This window comes from Pan paniscus, chromosome 20 (genome assembly GCF_029289425.2).
Source record: "Pan paniscus chromosome 20, NHGRI_mPanPan1-v2.0_pri, whole genome shotgun sequence".
In the NCBI taxonomy this organism is placed as follows: Eukaryota; Metazoa; Chordata; class Mammalia; order Primates; family Hominidae; genus Pan; species Pan paniscus.
The window spans coordinates 5,960,486-5,978,051 of record NC_073269.2 but is presented as its reverse complement, the minus strand read 5'-3'; the positions used below and the strand labels follow the sequence as shown (position 1 = coordinate 5,978,051).

At 55.9% G+C, this 17,566-nt stretch overlaps 2 protein-coding genes across 24 annotated transcripts in view; both read left to right on the top strand.

Annotated features, from left to right (window-relative positions):
* Positions 1-3,662, top strand: part of TCF3 (transcription factor 3) — a 42,764-nt gene extending 39,102 nt beyond the window's left edge. For 7 of the 23 annotated variants that reach the window (XM_057300559.2, XM_034951780.4, XM_034951776.3 and 4 more), the window contains one exon: positions 1,098-3,662. In XM_057300559.2, coding sequence (XP_057156542.1) covers positions 1,098-1,240 — 143 coding nt within the window. In that variant the 3' untranslated portion in view covers positions 1,241-3,662. Of the gene's footprint in view, positions 1-512; positions 740-1,097 lie in introns of those variants that run through there. The other 16 variants (XM_057300560.2, XM_063599757.1, XM_063599750.1 and 13 more) reach the window with 7 other exon arrangements.
* Positions 3,663-7,449: 3,787 nt separating this feature from the next.
* LOC100970584 (cytochrome b-c1 complex subunit 10) lies at positions 7,450-14,919 on the top strand. Its single transcript, XM_003805023.5, has 3 exons — positions 7,450-7,609; positions 13,404-13,552; positions 14,753-14,919. The coding sequence occupies exons 1-2, from the start codon at positions 7,560-7,562 to the stop codon at positions 13,522-13,524; spliced, it is 171 nt and encodes a 56-aa protein (XP_003805071.1). The 5' UTR covers positions 7,450-7,559; the 3' UTR covers positions 13,525-13,552; positions 14,753-14,919.
* Positions 14,920-17,566: the final 2,647 nt, after the last annotated feature.

Sequence of the window (17,566 nt, the reverse complement as noted above, 5' to 3'; positions counted from 1 at the left end):
CCCGCACTGCTGCCCACACCCACACCAGCTGTGTACCCCCACTGCTGTCCACACCAACACCAGCCATGTACCTGCACTGCTGTGCCCAACACCAGCCGTGTACCTGCACTGCAGTGCCTGACACCAGCTGTGTAACTGCACTGCTGCCCACACCAGCACCAGCCATGTACCCGTACTGCTGCCCACACCAACACCAGCCGTGTACCCACACTGCTGCCCACACCCACGCCAGCCGTGTACCCACACTGCTGCCCACACCCACGCCAGCCGTGTACCCGCACTGCTGTGCCCACCAATGTAAGCCATGTACCTGCACTGCTGCCCACACCCACACCAGCCATGTACCTGCACTGCTGCCCACACTGCTGTGCCCACCAACACCAGCCGTGTACCCACACTGCTGCCCACACCAGCACAAACACAAGTAGCTGGATACCCTCTCCACAACCCAGCCCTGCCCTCCCACCCAGCCTTGGCGCATCACTAACAGAGGCCTCGGTGCTGTGACCCAGCAGTACGGACGAGGTGCTGTCCCTGGAGGAGAAAGACCTGAGGGACCGGGAGAGGCGCATGGCCAATAACGCGCGGGAGCGGGTGCGCGTGCGGGATATTAACGAGGCCTTCCGGGAGCTGGGGCGCATGTGCCAGATGCACCTCAAGTCGGACAAAGCGCAGACCAAGCTGCTCATCCTGCAGCAGGCCGTGCAGGTCATCCTGGGGCTGGAGCAGCAGGTGCGAGGTAGGCTTCCCGGCCAGGGCTGCCCCAGCACCCTCTCCCTTCCCCACACCCAGGTGCAGATGCTGGGGTCCTCCTGTGCTTGCCGCCCCCGGACTCTGTCCATGTCTGTCTTTGTGGCTGGTCTCAGACCCAGTGACGTTCCCCAGACACCCCCTGATACCCACTCTTTTCTTTACAAGCCTCCACCCCATCCCCCCAGCCTTCTCAAGGAAGGAGGTGAGAGCCGGAAATACAGGAGGCCACACGTGATGGGGCTCTGCCCCCACCCCCCCCTCCCTGACATCCTACCCCCCACTCCCACCTCACATCTTTCTCCTCCCTGGGACCGTCCCCCACAGAGCTCTCCCCCTCCCTCCAGAGCGGAACCTGAATCCCAAAGCAGCCTGTTTGAAACGGCGAGAAGAGGAAAAGGTGTCGGGTGTGGTTGGAGACCCCCAGATGGTGCTTTCAGCTCCCCACCCAGGCCTGAGCGAAGCCCACAACCCCGCCGGGCACATGTGAAAGGTATGCCTCCGTGGGACGAGCCACACGCTCTCAGCCCTGTGCTCTGGCCCCAGAACGGCCACTCGAGACCCCGGGCTTCATCCACATCCACACCTCACACACCTGTTGTCAGCATCGAGCCAACACCAACCTGACAAGGTTCGGAGTGATGGGGGCGGCCAAGGTGACGCTGGGTCCAGGAGCCCCCTGGGGCCCTGGCCTACCACTCACTGGCCTCGCTCCCCCTGTCCCCGAATCTCAGCCACCGTGTCACCCTGTGACCTGTCCCATGGATCCTGAAACTGCATCTTGGCCCTGTTGCCTGGGCTGACAGGAGCTTTTTTTTTTTTTTTTCCCCAGTAAACAAAACCTGAAAGCAAGCAACAAAACATACACTTTGTCAGAGAAGAAAAAAATGCCTTAACTATAAAAAGCGGAGAAATGGAAACATATCACTCAAGGGGGATGCTGTGGAAACCTGGCTTATTCTTCTAAAGCCACCAGCAAATTGTGCCTAAGCGAAATATTTTTTTTAAGGAAAATAAAAACATTAGTTACAAGATTTTTTTTTTCTTAATGTAGATGAAAATTAGCAAGGATGCTGCCTTTGGTCTCTGGTTTTTTTAAGCTTTTTTTGCATATGTTTTGTAAGCAACAAATTTTTTTGTATAAAAGTCCCGTGTCTCTTGCTATTTCTGCTGCTGTTCCTAGACTGAGCATTGCATTTCTTGATCAACCAGATGATTAAACGTTGTATTAAAAAGACCCCGTGTAAACCTGAGCCCCCCCGTCCCCCCCCGCCCCAGAAGCCACTGCACACAGACAGAACGGGGACAGGCGGCGGGTCTTTTGTTTTTTTGATGTTGGGGGTTCTCTTGGTTTTGTCATGTGGAAAGTGATGCGTGGGCGTTCCCTGATGAAGGCACCTTGGGGCTTCCCTGTCGCATCCTCTCCCCTCAGGAAGGGGACTGACCTGGGCTTGGGGGAAGGGACGTCAGCAAGGTGGCTCTGACCCTCCCAGGTGACTCTGCCAAGCAGCTGTGGCCCCCAGGGCTACCCTACACGACGTCCTCCCCAGGCCCCCCTAAGCTGCTCTCCCTTGGAACCTGCACAGCTCTCTGAAATGGGGCATTTTGTTGGGACCAATGACCCCTGGCATGGGGACCACACCCTGGAGCCCGGTGCTGGGGGCCTCCTGGACACCCTGTCCTTCACTCCTTTGCCCCAGGGACCCAGGCTCATGCTCTGAACTCTGGCTGAGGGGATGCTGCTCAGGAGCCAGCACAGGACACCCCCCACCCCACCCCACCATGTCCCCATTACACCAGAGGGCCATCGTGACGTAGACAGGATGCCAGGGGCCTGGCCAGCCTCCCCCAATGCTGGGGAGCATCCCTGGGCCTGGGGCCACACCTGCTGCCCTCCCTCTGTGGGGTCCAAGGGCAAGAGTGGCTGGAGCCGGGGGACTGTGCTGGTCTGAGCCCCACGAAGGCCTTGGGCTGTGCGTCCGACCCTGCTGCAGAACCAGCAGGGTGGCCCCTCGGGCCCATCTGTGTCCCATGTCCCAGCACCCAGGCCTCTCTCCAGGTCTCCTTTTCTGATCTTTTGCCATGAGGGTAACCAGCTCTTCCCAGCTGGCTGGGGACTGTCTTGGGTTTAAAACTGCAAGTCTCCTACCCTGGGATCCCATCCAGTTCCACACGAACTAGTGCAGTGGTCACTGTGGCACCCAGATGTGGGCCTGGCTAGCTGGGGGCCTTCCTGTGCCCTTCATGCCCCTCCCTGCATTGAGGCCTTGTGGACCCCTGGGCTGGCTGTGTTCATCCCCGCTGCAGGTCGGGCGTCTCCCCCCGTGCCACCCCTGAGACTCCCACCGTTACCCCCAGGAGATTCTGGACTGCCTGACTCCCCTCCCCAGACTGGCTTGGGAGCCTGGGCCCCATGGCAGATGCAAGGGAAACCTCAAGGCCAGCTCAATGCCTGGAATCTGCCCCCAGTCCAGGCCAGGCGGAGGGGAGGGGCTGTCCGGCTGCCTCTCCTTTTCTCGGTGGCTTCCCCTGCGCCCTGGGGGTTTGATCTCTTAAGGGAACTTGCCTCTCCCTCTTGTTTTGCTCCTGGCCCTGCCCCTAGGTCTGGGTGGGCAGTGGCCCCATAGCCTCTGGAACTGTGCGTTCTGCATAGAATTCAAACGAGATTCACCCAGCCCTAGGAGGAAGAAACAGCAGTTCCTGGGAACCACAATTATAGGGGGGTGGGGGGTGTGATCTGAGTGCCTCAAGATGGTTTTCAAAAAAAATTTTTTTAAAGAAAATAATTGTATACGTGTCAACACAGCTGGCTGGATGATTGGGACTTTAAAACGACCCTCTTTCAGGTGGATTCAGAGACCTGTCCTGTATATAACAGCACTGTAGCAATAAACGTGACATTTTATAACGATGCCCTGCAGTCCCCGGGTTCTTTCTGGTGTCACATGTTTAGGAAGGGAAGTGGGGGGCCCCTGACGTTCACCTCGGGTGCAGCAAGGACCATGGTCCTCCCTGTGCACTGGGCTTCCTCGAAGCGACTCCTCACTCTGAGGAGCCCATAGCTCCCAGGGCGGCTGGGAACCTGCATGTGTACTCAGGGCTCCAGGCCACCCGGAAGCAGGATTGGCTCCCAGGGAAAAGCAGCTCCCTGGGGGCTGCACTTGGGCGCGTAGGAACCATCCAGGACTTGCAGTCCTCCCAGCCCCCATCTGGGAGGGCTCCCCATCTCCCAACGTCCCCCCACCCCCGGGGTGTTGGAACCCACTTCACCGCCCCTTCCTGCTCCGAAGTCAGCTCGAAGTCCGAGCCTGTCATTGCTCCTCTGAAACCTTCCACGGCTCCGTTGCTGGCAGCATCAACCCCACACTCCTTAGTGCGGCATCTGTGACTTCCTCCTCAACCGGATGCCCACGGAACCCATGGACAGAGCTCTCGGGGGGAAGGGATGTGGCAGGACCTGTGAGGGCACTGCTCATCCCAAAGTGCCCACTGGCATCTGTTGCTGTGCCCAGGGACTTGGCCGCTGCATCTCTGCGAGGACACAGCTGGACTGCCCTGCTCCCCTACGGGGTTGGGGTGGAAGGAGTGCCTTCCTGGCCACTTGACGGGTGTTGGCCCCCAGGAGAGAGCCCTTTGGCGCACAAGTGCCTTAGGGAGGAGAAGGCTCAGCACAGTGACTCATGCCTGTAATCCCAGGGCTTCAGGTGGCTGAGGCGGGAGGATCGCCTGAGGCCAGGAGTTCCAGTCCAGCCTGGGCAACATAGTGAGACCCCATGTCTATAATTTTTAAGGGAAAGAGAGTGGCCAGGAGTTGACAGAAGGTGCTGAGGGAGCCCTGTCCACCACTCTACCCAGCTGGCCTCTAAATTCATGCTGGAAAACAACTTTTAAAATATACATTGGCCGGGCGCGGTGGCTAACGCCTGTCATCCCAGCACTTTGGGAGGCTGTGGCGGGTGGATCACTTGAGGTCAGGAGTTCGAGACCGGCCTGGCCAACATGGCGAAATCCCATCTCTACTAAAAATACAAAAATTAGCCGGGCATGGTGGCGCATGCCTGTAATCCCAGCTATTTGGGAGGCTGAGGCAGGAGAATAGCTTGAACCCAGGAGGCAGGGATTGCAGTGAGCTGAGATTGCACCACTGCACTCTAGCCTGGGCGACAGAGCGAGACTGTCTCAAAAAATTAAAATTAAATTGGTTGTACCTGGTGACACACACTTGTAGTCCCAGCTACTTAGGAGGTTCAGGTGGGAGGATCGCTTGAGGTGGCAGTGAACTGTGATTGCACCACTGCACTCCAGCCTGGGCAACAGAGCCAGAACCTGTCAAAAAAAAAGGGTGGGCCAGGTGCAGTGGCTCATGCCTGTAATCCCAGCACTTTGGGAGGCCAAGGCAGGCGGATCACGAGGTCAGGAGATCGAGATCATCCTGGCTAACAGTGAAACCCCATCTCTACTAAAAATACAAAAAATTAGCCAGGCGTGGTGGCGGGCACCTGTAGTCCCAGCTACTCGATAGGCTGAGGCAGGAGAATGGCGTGAACCTGGGAGGCGGAGCTTGCAGTGAGCCAAGATCACACCACTGCACTCCAGCCTGCAGCCTGGGCGACAGCAAGACTCCGTTTCAAAAAAAAAAAAAAAAAAAAAGGGTGGAGGGGACATCCAGATGGTCCAACAAAATAACAAAAACCGGCTCAAGAAACAAAAAGGAAGTTCTATGTCATGTTGAATGGCTTCAGGCACAGCTGGATCCAGGCGTCATTACAAATCTCTCTCCATCTCTCAGCTCTTGTTTATGTCACTGTCTCTGATGAACTTTTTTTTGTCTGTCTGTTTTGAGACGGAGTTTCACTCTTGTTGCCCAGGCTGCAGTGCAATGGCGTGATCTCGGCTCACCGCAACCTCTGCCTCCCGGGTTTTCAAGCAATTTTCCTGCCTCAGCCTCCCGAGTAGCTGGAATTACAGGCATCCGTCACCATGTCCGGTTAATTTTGTATTTTTAGTAGAGATGGGGTTTCTCCATGTTGGTCACGCTGGTCTCGAACTCCCAATCTCAGGTGATCTGCCCGCCTCAACCTCCCAAAGTGCTGGGATTATAGGCGTGAGCCACCGTGCCCGGCCACTGGCGAACTCTTACATTGTGGCATCTGGAAACTCTGGGCTGACATTCCAGCAGCCCTTGTGTTCCTGTCCTTTCTCTTAATAGTCTCTGTGTCAGCCCCTGCATCCCACTTTTTTAAGTTTCCACCAATGGGAAGAGTCTTATTCAGGTGCTCTCTGATCCCAAGCTCAAAAACCCCAAGCCAACTGGAAAGTTCTACAAACAATGCCCAGGGCCGGGCCCGGTGGCTCACACCTGTAATCCCAGCATTTTGGGAGGCGGATCACTTGAGGTCAGGAATTCAAGACAAGCCTGGCCAACATGGCCAAACCCCATCTCTACTAAAAATACAAAAACTAGCCAGGTGTGGGGGCTCACGCCTGTAGTCCCAGCTACTTGGGAGGCTGAGGCAGGAGAAGCTTGAACCCGGGAAGCGGAGGTTGCAGTGAGCCGAGATCGTCTCATTGCACTGCAGCCTGGGCCACAGAGCGAGACTCCGTCTCAAAAAAAAAAAAAAAAAAAAGAAAAGAAAAACAGTGCCCAGACTGTGGTGTCCAAAACCTATTTCTCGGCTCCCACCCTGAGTCCTTAACCAGGGATAGGGATGGGTTAGCACCCGCAGTCCCCAGAGAGCTGCAGGCTTGGAGAGTACTGAGGGGCTGACCCCAGGAGGACAGGCCAGGCTGGGCAGAAGAACCCACGGTGTCCATTCCTTATCACGAGGCCTGCAAGTGACGCTGGCGCCCGAGAGACAAATCACGCCCAGTGCCCCGTCTAGGCTATGGCCTTTCCGTTCATGCTGTAAAGGTGCCTGTGGGTCAGGCAGTCCAGGAGGGCTTCCTGAGGGAGGCAACTCTTGAATATGGGGGAAAAGGCACAAAAGTGCAATGGCGGTGTCTGGGAATATGCCCCTCTTCCTTCTGCCCACACCGGCCCGGTGTGCAGGGGGGAGGCTGGAAGCTGGGAGCTGAGTGAGCGTGTACGGTGCTGCGCCGGGTTGTGGGAGAGCAGAGGAAGCAGGGACTGGAGAAAGGCGAGCCCAAGCGAGCCTGGTGCGGTGGAAAGCAGAAGGCAGAAAGACCTGCCTGTCATCAGCTAAGAGCATCCAGAGACGTTCACCGAGCAAGGAGCCAGGCCACCCTCTGCTGCCAGAATGAGGAATAACCCAGGCTCGCAAACGGAAACCTGCAAAGAGATTTCCGACAGGGCCTCCAAGCAACGGGCAACGCTGAGGCTCAGGGAAGCACTGCCGCTCGACCAAAGTCCTACAGCGAATCAGGAACAACGCCTGACGCCTCCAAAAGTGGGCTCCAATCCCAGCTCTTCCCTTCTGTGTGACTCTGAGCAAGACCCTTCCCCGCTGGACCTCAGTTTCCTTCATTGTAAATAACGTTCTGGCACATACTAGGCGCACAAAATCACTGGCAGGTAGCCCCGCGGAGCCCAGAAGCACATTCGGCCGCCAGACCACGTGGCCAGAAAGCCCCGCCCTAACACCGCCCACTCCGGACCACTTCTCCGCGGTCGTCCAACCCTCGCCGGAAGTTACTGTAAGTGGCTTCCGGGTCTGTGCGCACAGTGGCGGATGATGTTTTTTTTTCCTTCCCCCCCCGCACTCCCCGCGCGCGTGCGCGCCGCGGCCGCGCCTGCGCAGTGTAGCCGGGTCAGCTGGACAGGGTCATCCTGAGGGTGCGACGCCGCCGCGATGGTGACCCGGTTCCTGGGCCCACGCTACCGGGAGCTGGTCAAGAACTGGTGAGGACGCCGACTCGCGGCCCCATCCGCGCTCCCGCCTCGGCCCAGCCCCGCGCCGCTGCGTTCCGTATTTGTGCGCGTTTCCGGGGGCCGGGCCGGGCCCAGGTCCCTTGTTGTGCCCGGTGACAGAGGGGGAAACTGAGGCAGAGAGGCGGAGCGGCGCGTCCCGGCGTGAACGGGACGTGACGGACCCAAGGCCAAACCCCAGCATGCCCGGCTCCGCGGCTAGGCCGCTCCAAGCCTCAGTTTCCCCATCTCTACCGGGGGATCCGAATGGTGACCCCCTGGACGGAAACGCCCAGAAGGTGCCGAGTCCCGATCCCCAGCCCAGCACTCGCGGCATCTTCGGCCTTTGCCACTATTTTGGTTTTTATGATTTTTAACAAGGAGCGTGAAAGCTTCAGCTGCGCCTGAGCCCACGTGGGCAGCGGGAAGGCATAGGGGTGGCCCCCATAGAAGCCGGGCTGGGGGTGGCCTCCGTAGGGTTGTCTGGTGTTTCCACGTGGGGTGCTAAGAAGCAAGGCCTTGCTGGGTGCGGTGGCTCCCGCCTGTGATCCCAGCGCTTTGGGAGGCCGAGGCAGGTGGATCACCTGAGGTCAGGAGTTCGAGACCAGCCTGGCCAACATGGTGAAACCCGCGTCTCTACTAAAAATGCAAAAATTAGCCAGGCGTGGTGGCGGGTGCCTCTAATCCCAGCTACTCGGGAGGCTGAGGAAGGAGAATCGCTTGAACCCGGGAGGAGGAGGTTGCAGTGAGCTGAGATTGCGCCATTGCACTCCAGCCTGGGTGACAGAATGAGACTGTGTCCCAAAAAGAGAAAAGAAAAAAAAAGCAGCAAGGTCTTAGCCGGGTGCAGTGGCTCCGGCCTGTGATCCCAGTGCTTTGGGAGGCCCAGGCAGGAGAATCACTTGAGCCTGGGAGTTCAAGACCATCCTGGACAACACAATGAAACCCCATCTCTACAAAACAAAAAATTATCAGGGCATGGTGGCACCTGTCTGTAGTCCCAGCTACTGGGGAGGCTAAGGTGGGAGGATCGTTTGAGCCTGGGAATTTGAGACCAGCCTGGGCAACACAGCAAGACCTTATCTCTACAAAAAAATTTAGAGCTGCTGGGCGCAGTGGCTCACGCCTGTAATCCCAACACTTTGGGAGGCCGAGGCGGGCAAATCACCCGAGGTCAGGAGTTTGAGACCAACCTGACCAACATGGAGAAACCCCGTCTCTACTGAAAATACAAAATTAGCCAAGTATGGTGGCACGTGCCTGTAATCCCAGCTACTTGGGAGGCTGAGGCAGGAAAATCGCTCAAACCCGGGAGGTGGAGGTTGTGGTGAGCTGAGATTGTGCCATTGCATTCCAGCCTGAGCAACAAGAGCGAAACTCCGTTTCTAAAAAAGAAAAAAGCAAAGGCTTATGATTGGCAGTGTGTCCGGAAGCCAGAACATACTTCCTCCATCCCAGACTGGGGGACAGGTCGGGGACAGGGTCTGCACGGTGGAGCTGACTGGGACCTTCAAGTGGAACGTGATGGTGCCGGTGGCATTTTACAGCGTGGGTAACTCAGGCCTGGGATGAGGAAGCCTGCTCCTAGCTGAGAACCCAGTGGCCCATGGTAGCCAATGCAGCCCCTACCGGGTGCAGCAGGTCTGCTTCTTCTGTGTTCAGTCACAGCGGGGACCACCCGTCATCCGTGCTTTCATCCAACAGCAAGCATTTATTTATTTATTTATTCATTTATTTATTTAGAGACGGAGTCTTGCTCTGTCGCCCCGGCTGGAGTGCAGTGGCGCAATCTCGGCTCACTGCAAGCTCCGCCTCCCGGGTTCACGCCATTCTCCTGCCTCAGCCTCCCAAGTAGCTGGGACTACAGGTGTCCACCACCACGCCCGGCTAATTTTTTTTGTATTTTTTAGTGGAGACGGGGTTTCACCGTGTTAGCCAGGATGGTCTCAATCTTCTGACCTCGTGATCCACCTGCCGTGGCCTCCCAAAGTTCTGGGATTACAGGCATGAGCCACCGCGCCCAGCCCAACATTTATTGAGCACCTACTATGTGTTAGGGACACGCCAATAGACCGAACCCTTGTGGGCGGACATTCTGGTTGGTGGGCAAGGAAAGGTAAAGAAACGAGACCTGTGGTGTGGGGCTGACCTAAAATAACGAAGCGGGAGAGGAAGGGGTGCAGACACCTGCGTGCGAGGGGCCGTGCAGGGCTGTGCCACCAGGCAGTGGCTTTGGGAGGCTAGGGAGCGGGTCTCATCCCCAGGAGGCACTGTGGGGTTGTGTCTCAGAGTCTCAGACTTAGGACTGAGAGGGCCACAGTTCACCAGCTGGGGACCCTGCAGCCCACACCCCTTCTAGGCCCTGCTGGGGCTTGCTTTGAGGAAGGGGTTGTCGTGGCGACGAGGTTGTTGGTCAGTGTGGTCATGGTCTGTACGTCCTTCCTCAGTGGCTAGTGGAAATCAGGTTTTGTGGGCTCTTCCCACACTGTCCAAATCCACAGGGTCCTACATGGGGTGACCAGGATGATAGGGGAGGCGGAGGCCGGCCCACTGGGCATATTTATGAGCAGGCTTCTCTGGTGATTAATAATCCAGGGCTGGGCGCAGTGGCTCACGCCTGTAATCCCAGAACCTTGAGAGGCTGAGGTGGGTGGATCCCTCGAGGTCAGGAGTTCGAGAAGAGCCTGGCCAACAAGGTGAAACCCTGTCTCTACTAAAAATACAAAAATTAGTCGGGCGTGGTAGTGGACACCTGTAATCCCAGCTTCATGGGAGGCTGAGACAGGAGAATCACTTGAACCTGGGAGGCGGGGGTTGCCGTGAGCTGAGATTGCGTCATTGCACTCCAGCCTGGGTGACAGAGCGAGATTCTATCTCAAAATAAATAATAAGTAAATAAATAAATAAATAAATAACTTATCCAGAATGCCATCAAGACACACGTGCAAAGATTCCTGCCCTGTTGGTGGCATCTGCCTCCGAGCCAGGTTCCAGGAGCAGCTGTGCGTGCCCCCAGCTGGTGAGCGGGCACCTGGCCTGCACTTGGAGAGTCTCTGGTGAGGCCCCCTGGGGCAATGTGGGCAGGGTTTCTTAAATCCGTCTCCAGGAGGAGCACCCCTTACCGCCCCAACATCCCAGCTGTGTGATTCGCTGTGATCCAGGGAGGTGAATCGGATTTTTTTTTTTTCTTCCGAGACAGAGTCTCACTGTCGCCCAAGCTAGAGTGCAGTGGCACGATCTCGGCTCACTGCAACCTCCACCTACAGAGTTCAAGTGATTCTCCCGCCTCAGCCTCCCCAGTAGCTGGGACTACAGGTGCGCACCACCACACCGGGCTAGTTTTTATATTTTTAGTAGAGATGAGGTTTCACCATGTTGGCCAGGCTGGTCTAGAATTCCTGACCTCAGGTGATCCACCCGCCTCGGCCTCCCGAAGTGCTGGGATTACAGGTGTGAACCGCTGCACCCCGCCCGGAATTGAATTTTAATTTCAGCCCTCTGTTGGCCAGCAGTGGGACCTGCAATTGTTATCTAGTGCTGTGTGCATAAGAAATGGTCTCCCAAAATTAGCCGCTTAAACTAGCAAACACTCCTTATCTCACAGTTTCAGTGGGTGCACTGAGTCGACTCCTCAGGCTCTCTTGTGAGGCTGCAGTCTCATCCGAGGGTGTGACCAGGCAGATCCGTTTCCACGATCACTCACGGGGTTGTTGGCTGGATTCATTTCTTTCTTCCTTTTTTTTTTTGAGACGGTGTCTCGCTCTGTCGCCAGGCTGGAGTACAATGGCATGATCTAAGCTCACTGCAAGCTCCGCCTCCCGGGTTCATGCCATTCTCCTGCCTCAGCCTCCCAAGTAGCTGGGACTACAGGCGCCCGCCACCTCGCCTGGCTAATTTTTTTATATTTTTAGTAGAATGGGGTTTCACCATGTTAGCCAGGATGGTCCCTATCTCCTGACCTCATGATCCGCCCACCTCACCCTCCCAAAGTGCTGGGATTACAGGCGTGAGCCACCATGCCCGGCCCTCATTTCCTTCTTAGCTGGAGGCTGCCGTCAGTTCTCTGCCACTTGGGTCCCTTCATAGGGCATCACACAGCATGGCAGCTGGCTTCTCCAGAGGCAGCTAGAGGTTGCACAAAGGTGCCCAGGATGGAAGCCAGTCTTTTTCTTTTTTTTTTTTTTTTTTTGAGACGGAGTCTCACTTTGTCACCCAGGCTAGAGAGCAATGGTGCAATCTTGGCTCACTGCAACCTCCACCTCCTGGGTTCAAGCCATTTTTCCACCTCAGCCTCCCAAGTAGCTGGGATTACAGGCATCCACCACCATGCCCGGCTAATTTTTGTATTTTTAGTAGAGACGGGGTTTCACCATGTTTCCCAGGCTGGTCTTGAACTCCTGACCTCAGGTGATCTGCCCGCCTCAGCCTCTCAAAGTGCTGGGATTACAGGCGTGAGCCACCACGCCCAGCCTCTTTTTCTTTTTTAATTTTTTTTGAGATATGGTCTCATATTTACCCAGGCTGGAAGGCAGTTGGTGTAGCCACAGTTCACTGCAGCCTCTGCTTCCTGGGCTCAAGAGATCCTCCTGCCCCAGCTTTCCTAGTAGCTGGGACTACTGGCATGTGCCACCACACCCGGCTAATTTTTCTTAATTTTGTGTAGAGATGGGGTCTCACTCTGTTGTCTAGGCTGGTCTCAAACTCCTAGGCTCAAGTGAGCCTCCTGCCTCAACCTCCCAAAGTGCTGGGATTCCCCTTGTGAGCCTCCGTGCCTGAAGCCAGTCTTTTGTCACTTGACCTCGGCAGTGAGGCCCCATTGCTCATGCTGCGTTCTACGCATTAGAAGCCTGTGCCCGGCCGGGCGCGGCGGCTCACGCCTGTAATCCCAGCACTTTGGGAGGCCGAGGCGGGCGGATCACGAGGTCAGGAGATCGAGACCATCCTGGCTAACACGGTGAAACCCCATCTCTACTAAAAATGCAAAAAAATTAGCCAGGTGTGGTGGCGGGCGCCTGTGGTCCCAGCTACTCAGGAGGCTGAGGCAGGAGAAAGGCGTGAACCCCGGAGGCGGAGCTTGCAATGAGCTGAGATCCCACCACTGCACTCCAGAGCCTGGGCAACACAGCGAGACTCCATCTCAAAAAAAAAAAAAAAAAAAAAGAAGCCTGTGCCCAAGTTCGTACTGTGCGAGGGCGTAAACGCCAGCAGGCGGGCTTGCTGGTCCTTCCTAGAATCTGCTGGGCCTTCCTAGAATCTGCTGGGCCCAGGCAACTCAGGGGAGCTCTCACAGCACGTGCCGTGGTGGGCAAGAGCGTGAGCTTGGAACCGGAGGCCTCGATCCTCGCCAGCTGTGTGGCCTCAGGTGAGGGCCTCGCCCTGTCTGTTGTTTGGTGTCCTCGCCTGGGAACAGGGACTGTGATGGCGGCACCTGCCTGAGTCCTGCAGCTGTGGCAGGGATGGATGAATTTCTGCAGACTGCAGCAGACTGGACCCATCATCATGGTGGTTGCAAACTTACAAACACCTACACATGCCCCAGGCCCAGCCTCCCCCCCAGCTCCACTCCCACCCCAGCAGCCCCTTGAGCAGTTACTGGCTTCCCGAGAGCCGGCAGCATGGGCAGGGCCTGTGCTGCTGGTGCCACCCCTCAGGGCTCACAGCACTGGGCGGGTGCAGGTGCCAGGCCCGCACCTCAGCCATCACCGCTCAGGACGGGGGGCCGGGGTGGGCAGGAGAGGGTCTTGGAGAAAGGGTCCAGAGCAGGCCTGACCATCCCCTCTTCTCGCAGGGTCCCGACGGCCTACACATGGGGCGCTGTGGGCGCCGTGGGGCTGGTGTGGGCCACCGATTGGCGGCTGATCCTGGACTGGGTACCTTACATCAATGGCAAGTTTAAGAAGGATAATTAATTACACAAACCCTTCACAGACTGCTCTGGTAAGTTTCAGTGGGCTGCGGTGGGTGGACTGCATGATGGCCGCTGAAGAGTGGGTTCTCCAGGCTCCCAGAGCCGGGGCGGCAGCCCTCACTGCTCCCCCTGGAGAGGCCTGCATTCGAGAGTGGGGCCCTGGGTGCCCTTTCGGGCATCTCCGGCCCACGGGCACAGAACTGTCCGCCCCGCAGCCTTGGGTTGTGTGATTGGGGCGTGGGCCTTGCCCTCTCTCTGGACAATCCCAGTTAGTCTTTGAGGCAGACCCTGCTTCCATCTCAGTGGGCACTCCAGCCTGAACTGGGTGGGGGCCCATGTTACAGACAGATGGGGAAGGTGGAGGCTGGCCCACGGTGGCTGGACACCCCATGAGCTCTTGGAAGCGCCTGTGAGGCCCTGGACGCATCCACGTGTTTCTCCAGCATGCCAGCTGCCCTCTTAACCACAGTGCCTGTGGCATCTGCCCAGTGCCCACATGACAGTCCCACGTGGCCGTGCTCTTACACCCCCATTTTCCAGGTGCTGGCCTGAGGCCTGAGGCCATGCCACTGTTTGAACCTGGGCCTCAGAGCCCTGCTCCGGTCTGTGTTCCTCCCTACTGCGTGGAGCCCGGGGCCTGTGCTACATTGGTGTTCCTGCCAGGCTGCTGTCCTGGGCCACTTCCGCAGCCAGCTTCATATGGAAGGGACATTTCTTTTTTTTTTTTTCTTTTTTTTTGAGACGGAGTCTCGCTCTGTTGCCAGACTGGAATACGGTGGCGCGATCTCAGCTCACTGCACCCTCTGCCTTCCGGGTTCAAGCGATTTTTGTGCCTCAGTCTCCCAAGTAGCTGGGACTACAGGTGCCCACCACTACACGCAGCTAATTTTTTTTTTTTTTGAGACAGAGTTTGGCTCTTGTTGCCCAGGCTGGAGTGCAATGGTGCGATCTTGGCGCACTGCAACCTCCACCTCCCGGGTTCAAGCGATTCTCCTACCTCGGCCTCCCAAGTAGCTGGGATTACAGGCATCTGCCACCACACCAGGCTAATTCTGTATTTTTAGCAGAGATGGGGTTTCTCCATGTTAATCAAGCTGGTCTCAAACTCCTGACCTCAGGTGATGCGCCCGCCTCGGCCTCCCAAAGTGCTGGGATTAGAGGCGTGAGCCACTGCACCCAGCCTGGAAGGGACACTTCTACTCACCCTGCCTCGTCTGCTCTCCCTCCAGGTGCCTGGTGGCGCCAGCTCCTCCCACCTCAGCACCTGCTGCATCTGGAGCAGCCCAAGCCTCAGGATGGACGAGAGGAAACCCACAGCTCAGCTTCAGGCTTCTTATGTTTCTGAAAACAGCTTGGATATTTTAATGCACGTTGCATTAAACCTCACTGAAACCTGCTCCGTGCCCGGATGTTGATCATGCTGGTGGCTTGGTTACTGTGACTGTAGCTGGAGTGGCACAGGTGACCCAGGCATCCTTTCAGCTCCAGAATGTTGCAAGTCTAGGAGAGTTTTCCAATGGCTGACAGAAACTGCTTATTTAAAATGTTTCATAAGTAATATCTGCAGTATGTTTATCCGTTGCTGCCTTAACAAGTTACCCCACACGTAGTGGCTTAAAGCAACGAACATTCACTATCTCACAGTCTGTGTCAGTCAGGGATTTGGGAGTGATGTATCTGGGTGGTTGTGGCCCAGAGTCTCTCATGAGGTTGCAGTTAAGACATCAGCCAAGGCCACTTTGTCTGAGGAAGGCTCAGCTGGGGCTGGAGCCACTTCCAAGCCAGTGCCCTCACGTGGCTGTCGGTGACAGCCACAGTTCCTTCCCATGGGGGCCCCTACACGAAGCTGCTTGAGCATCCTCACGGCATGGCCTCTGCCTTCCCCAGAGCAGGTGAACCAAGGGAGAGGAAGGAGAAAGCCACAGTGCTTCTATGAGCCACCCTGAGAAGTCTCACGTGATCACTTCCGCCACAGCCTGTTTATCAGAAACAGTCCCAGCCCGAGTCCCAGCCCACGTGCAGAGGGAGGAGAATGAGGTTCTGTGTTTTGAAGGGAAGAATATCAGAATTGGTAGACATTTCAAACTGTCACATTAGGGGTACAAAAATGAACAGGCTGGGAGCGGTGGCTCATGCCTACAATCCCAACACTTTGGGAGGCTGAGGAAGGGGCATCACTTGAACCAGTTCAGTACTAACCTGGGCAACAAAGAGGCTCCTGTCTCTGATAAAAAGAAAAAAAATGAAAAAATAAAAATGAACAGGTATTAAAAGAGAATATGGTACAAAGTCACACTCCCTGATACAGCTGCCCAGTTTTTTCCAGCTCTTGCCAATCTCTGAGCCGACATTGCACCACTGCACTCTAGCTTGGGCAACAGAGTGAGACTCAAAAAAAAAAAAATCCTAGACATACTGTCTGCATACGTAAGTGTGTTGATGGAAATAGCTATTATATCAGTCTGCTAGGGCTGCCATAACAAAATACCACAGATTTTGCATGGCTCAACCAACAGAAATTTATTTTACTTATTCTTTTTTAAAAGACAGTCTTGCTCTATCGCCCAGGCTGGAGTGCCGTGGCACGCTCTTGGCTCACTGCAACCTCCGCCTCCTGGGTTCAAGCGATTCTCCTGCCTCAGCCTCCCAAAGTGCTGGGATTAACAGCTGTGAGCCACTGCACCAAGCCTATTTATTTATTTATTTTTGGAGATGGAGTCTTACTGTGTCACCCAGGTTGGAGTGCAGTGGCATGATCTTGGCTCACTGCAACCTCTGCCTTCAGGGTTCAAGCGATTCTTCTGCCTCAGCCTCCCGAGTAGCTGGGATTACAGGTGCCTGCCACCACGCCCTGCTAATTTTTGTATTTTTAGTAGAGATGGGGTTTTGCCATGTTGGCCAGGCTAGTCTTGAAATGACCTCAGGTGATCTGCCCACCTCGGCCTCCCAAATTGCTGGGATTACAGGCGGGAGCCACTGTGCCCGGCCAGATTTTGTTCTGATTTTTAAAAAAACATTGGCCAGGGGTCTGTGCGTGGTGGCTCACGCACCACTGCACTCCAGCCTGGGTGACAGAGCCAGACTGTCTCAAAAAATATATAAAAATTAAAAAAAAAAAATTGTCTGCAGGCTAAGTGTAGTGGCCCACACCTGTAATCCCAGCACTTTGGGAGGCCACGGTGAGAGGATTGCTGGAGCCCATAAGTTTGAGGCTGTGGTGAGCCGTGATTGTGCCACTGCACTCCAGACTGGGTGGCAGAGTGAGACCCTGTCTCAAAAAAGAAATTGTGTGACTTGAGCCCTGCATCTGTAGGTTACCAGACCCCAGTAGCAGTGAGCTTCCCCTGCCTATTTCTGTATCTGCTGTCCTGGTACTTAAGTCCCAGAAGGGAAGGCAGAGACTTCAGCATGGTGGCACTGAGGCCCTCGCCAGCCCAGGAGGTGACAGGAGCCAGCCTGGCGGATGGGGTCCTGTGTTTGTTGCCACAGTGAGTCACTGGACTGCACTGTAAAGAGGAGCAGTCTCGTGGTCCCATCAGCCATTTATTCAGTCATTTATTTCTACCAGCATCCACTCGAGGACATTTTTTCTTTTTTTTTTTTTTTTTGAGACAGAGTCTCGATCTGTCGCCCAGGCTGGAGTGCAGTGGCGCGATCTCAGCTCACTGCAACCTCTGCCTCCCAGGTTCAAGCGATTCTCCTGCCTCAGCCTCCCGAGTAGCTGGGACTACAGGCGCCCGCCACCAAGCCCAGCTAATTTTTTGTATTTTTTAGTAGACACGGGGTTTCACCGTGTTAGCCAGGATGGTCTCTATCTCCTGACCTCGTGATCCACCCGCCTCGGCCTCCCAAAGTGCTGGGATTACAGGCATGAGCCACCACACCCGGCCTTGATGACATTTTTTCTACAGACTATAAATCCTTTATAAACTTTAATTTTGTTGCTCACGTTTTCCTCTGTTTGGCCATCGTGACCCCTTCCAAATGGGCTCCTGTGTGCACATGATATGTCCCGGGTCATTTTTTTTTGTTATTGAGGTGAA

Bases quoted from the DNA above. Each gene is read 5' to 3' on its own strand.
- LOC100970584 (XM_003805023.5), top strand. From the start codon at position 7,560: ATGGTGACCCGGTTCCTGGGCCCACGCTACCGGGAGCTGGTCAAGAAC. The intron at 7,610-13,403 runs GTGAGGACGCCG...CTCTTCTCGCAG, and splicing joins CGGGAGCTGGTCAAGAACTG to GGTCCCGACGGCCTACACAT.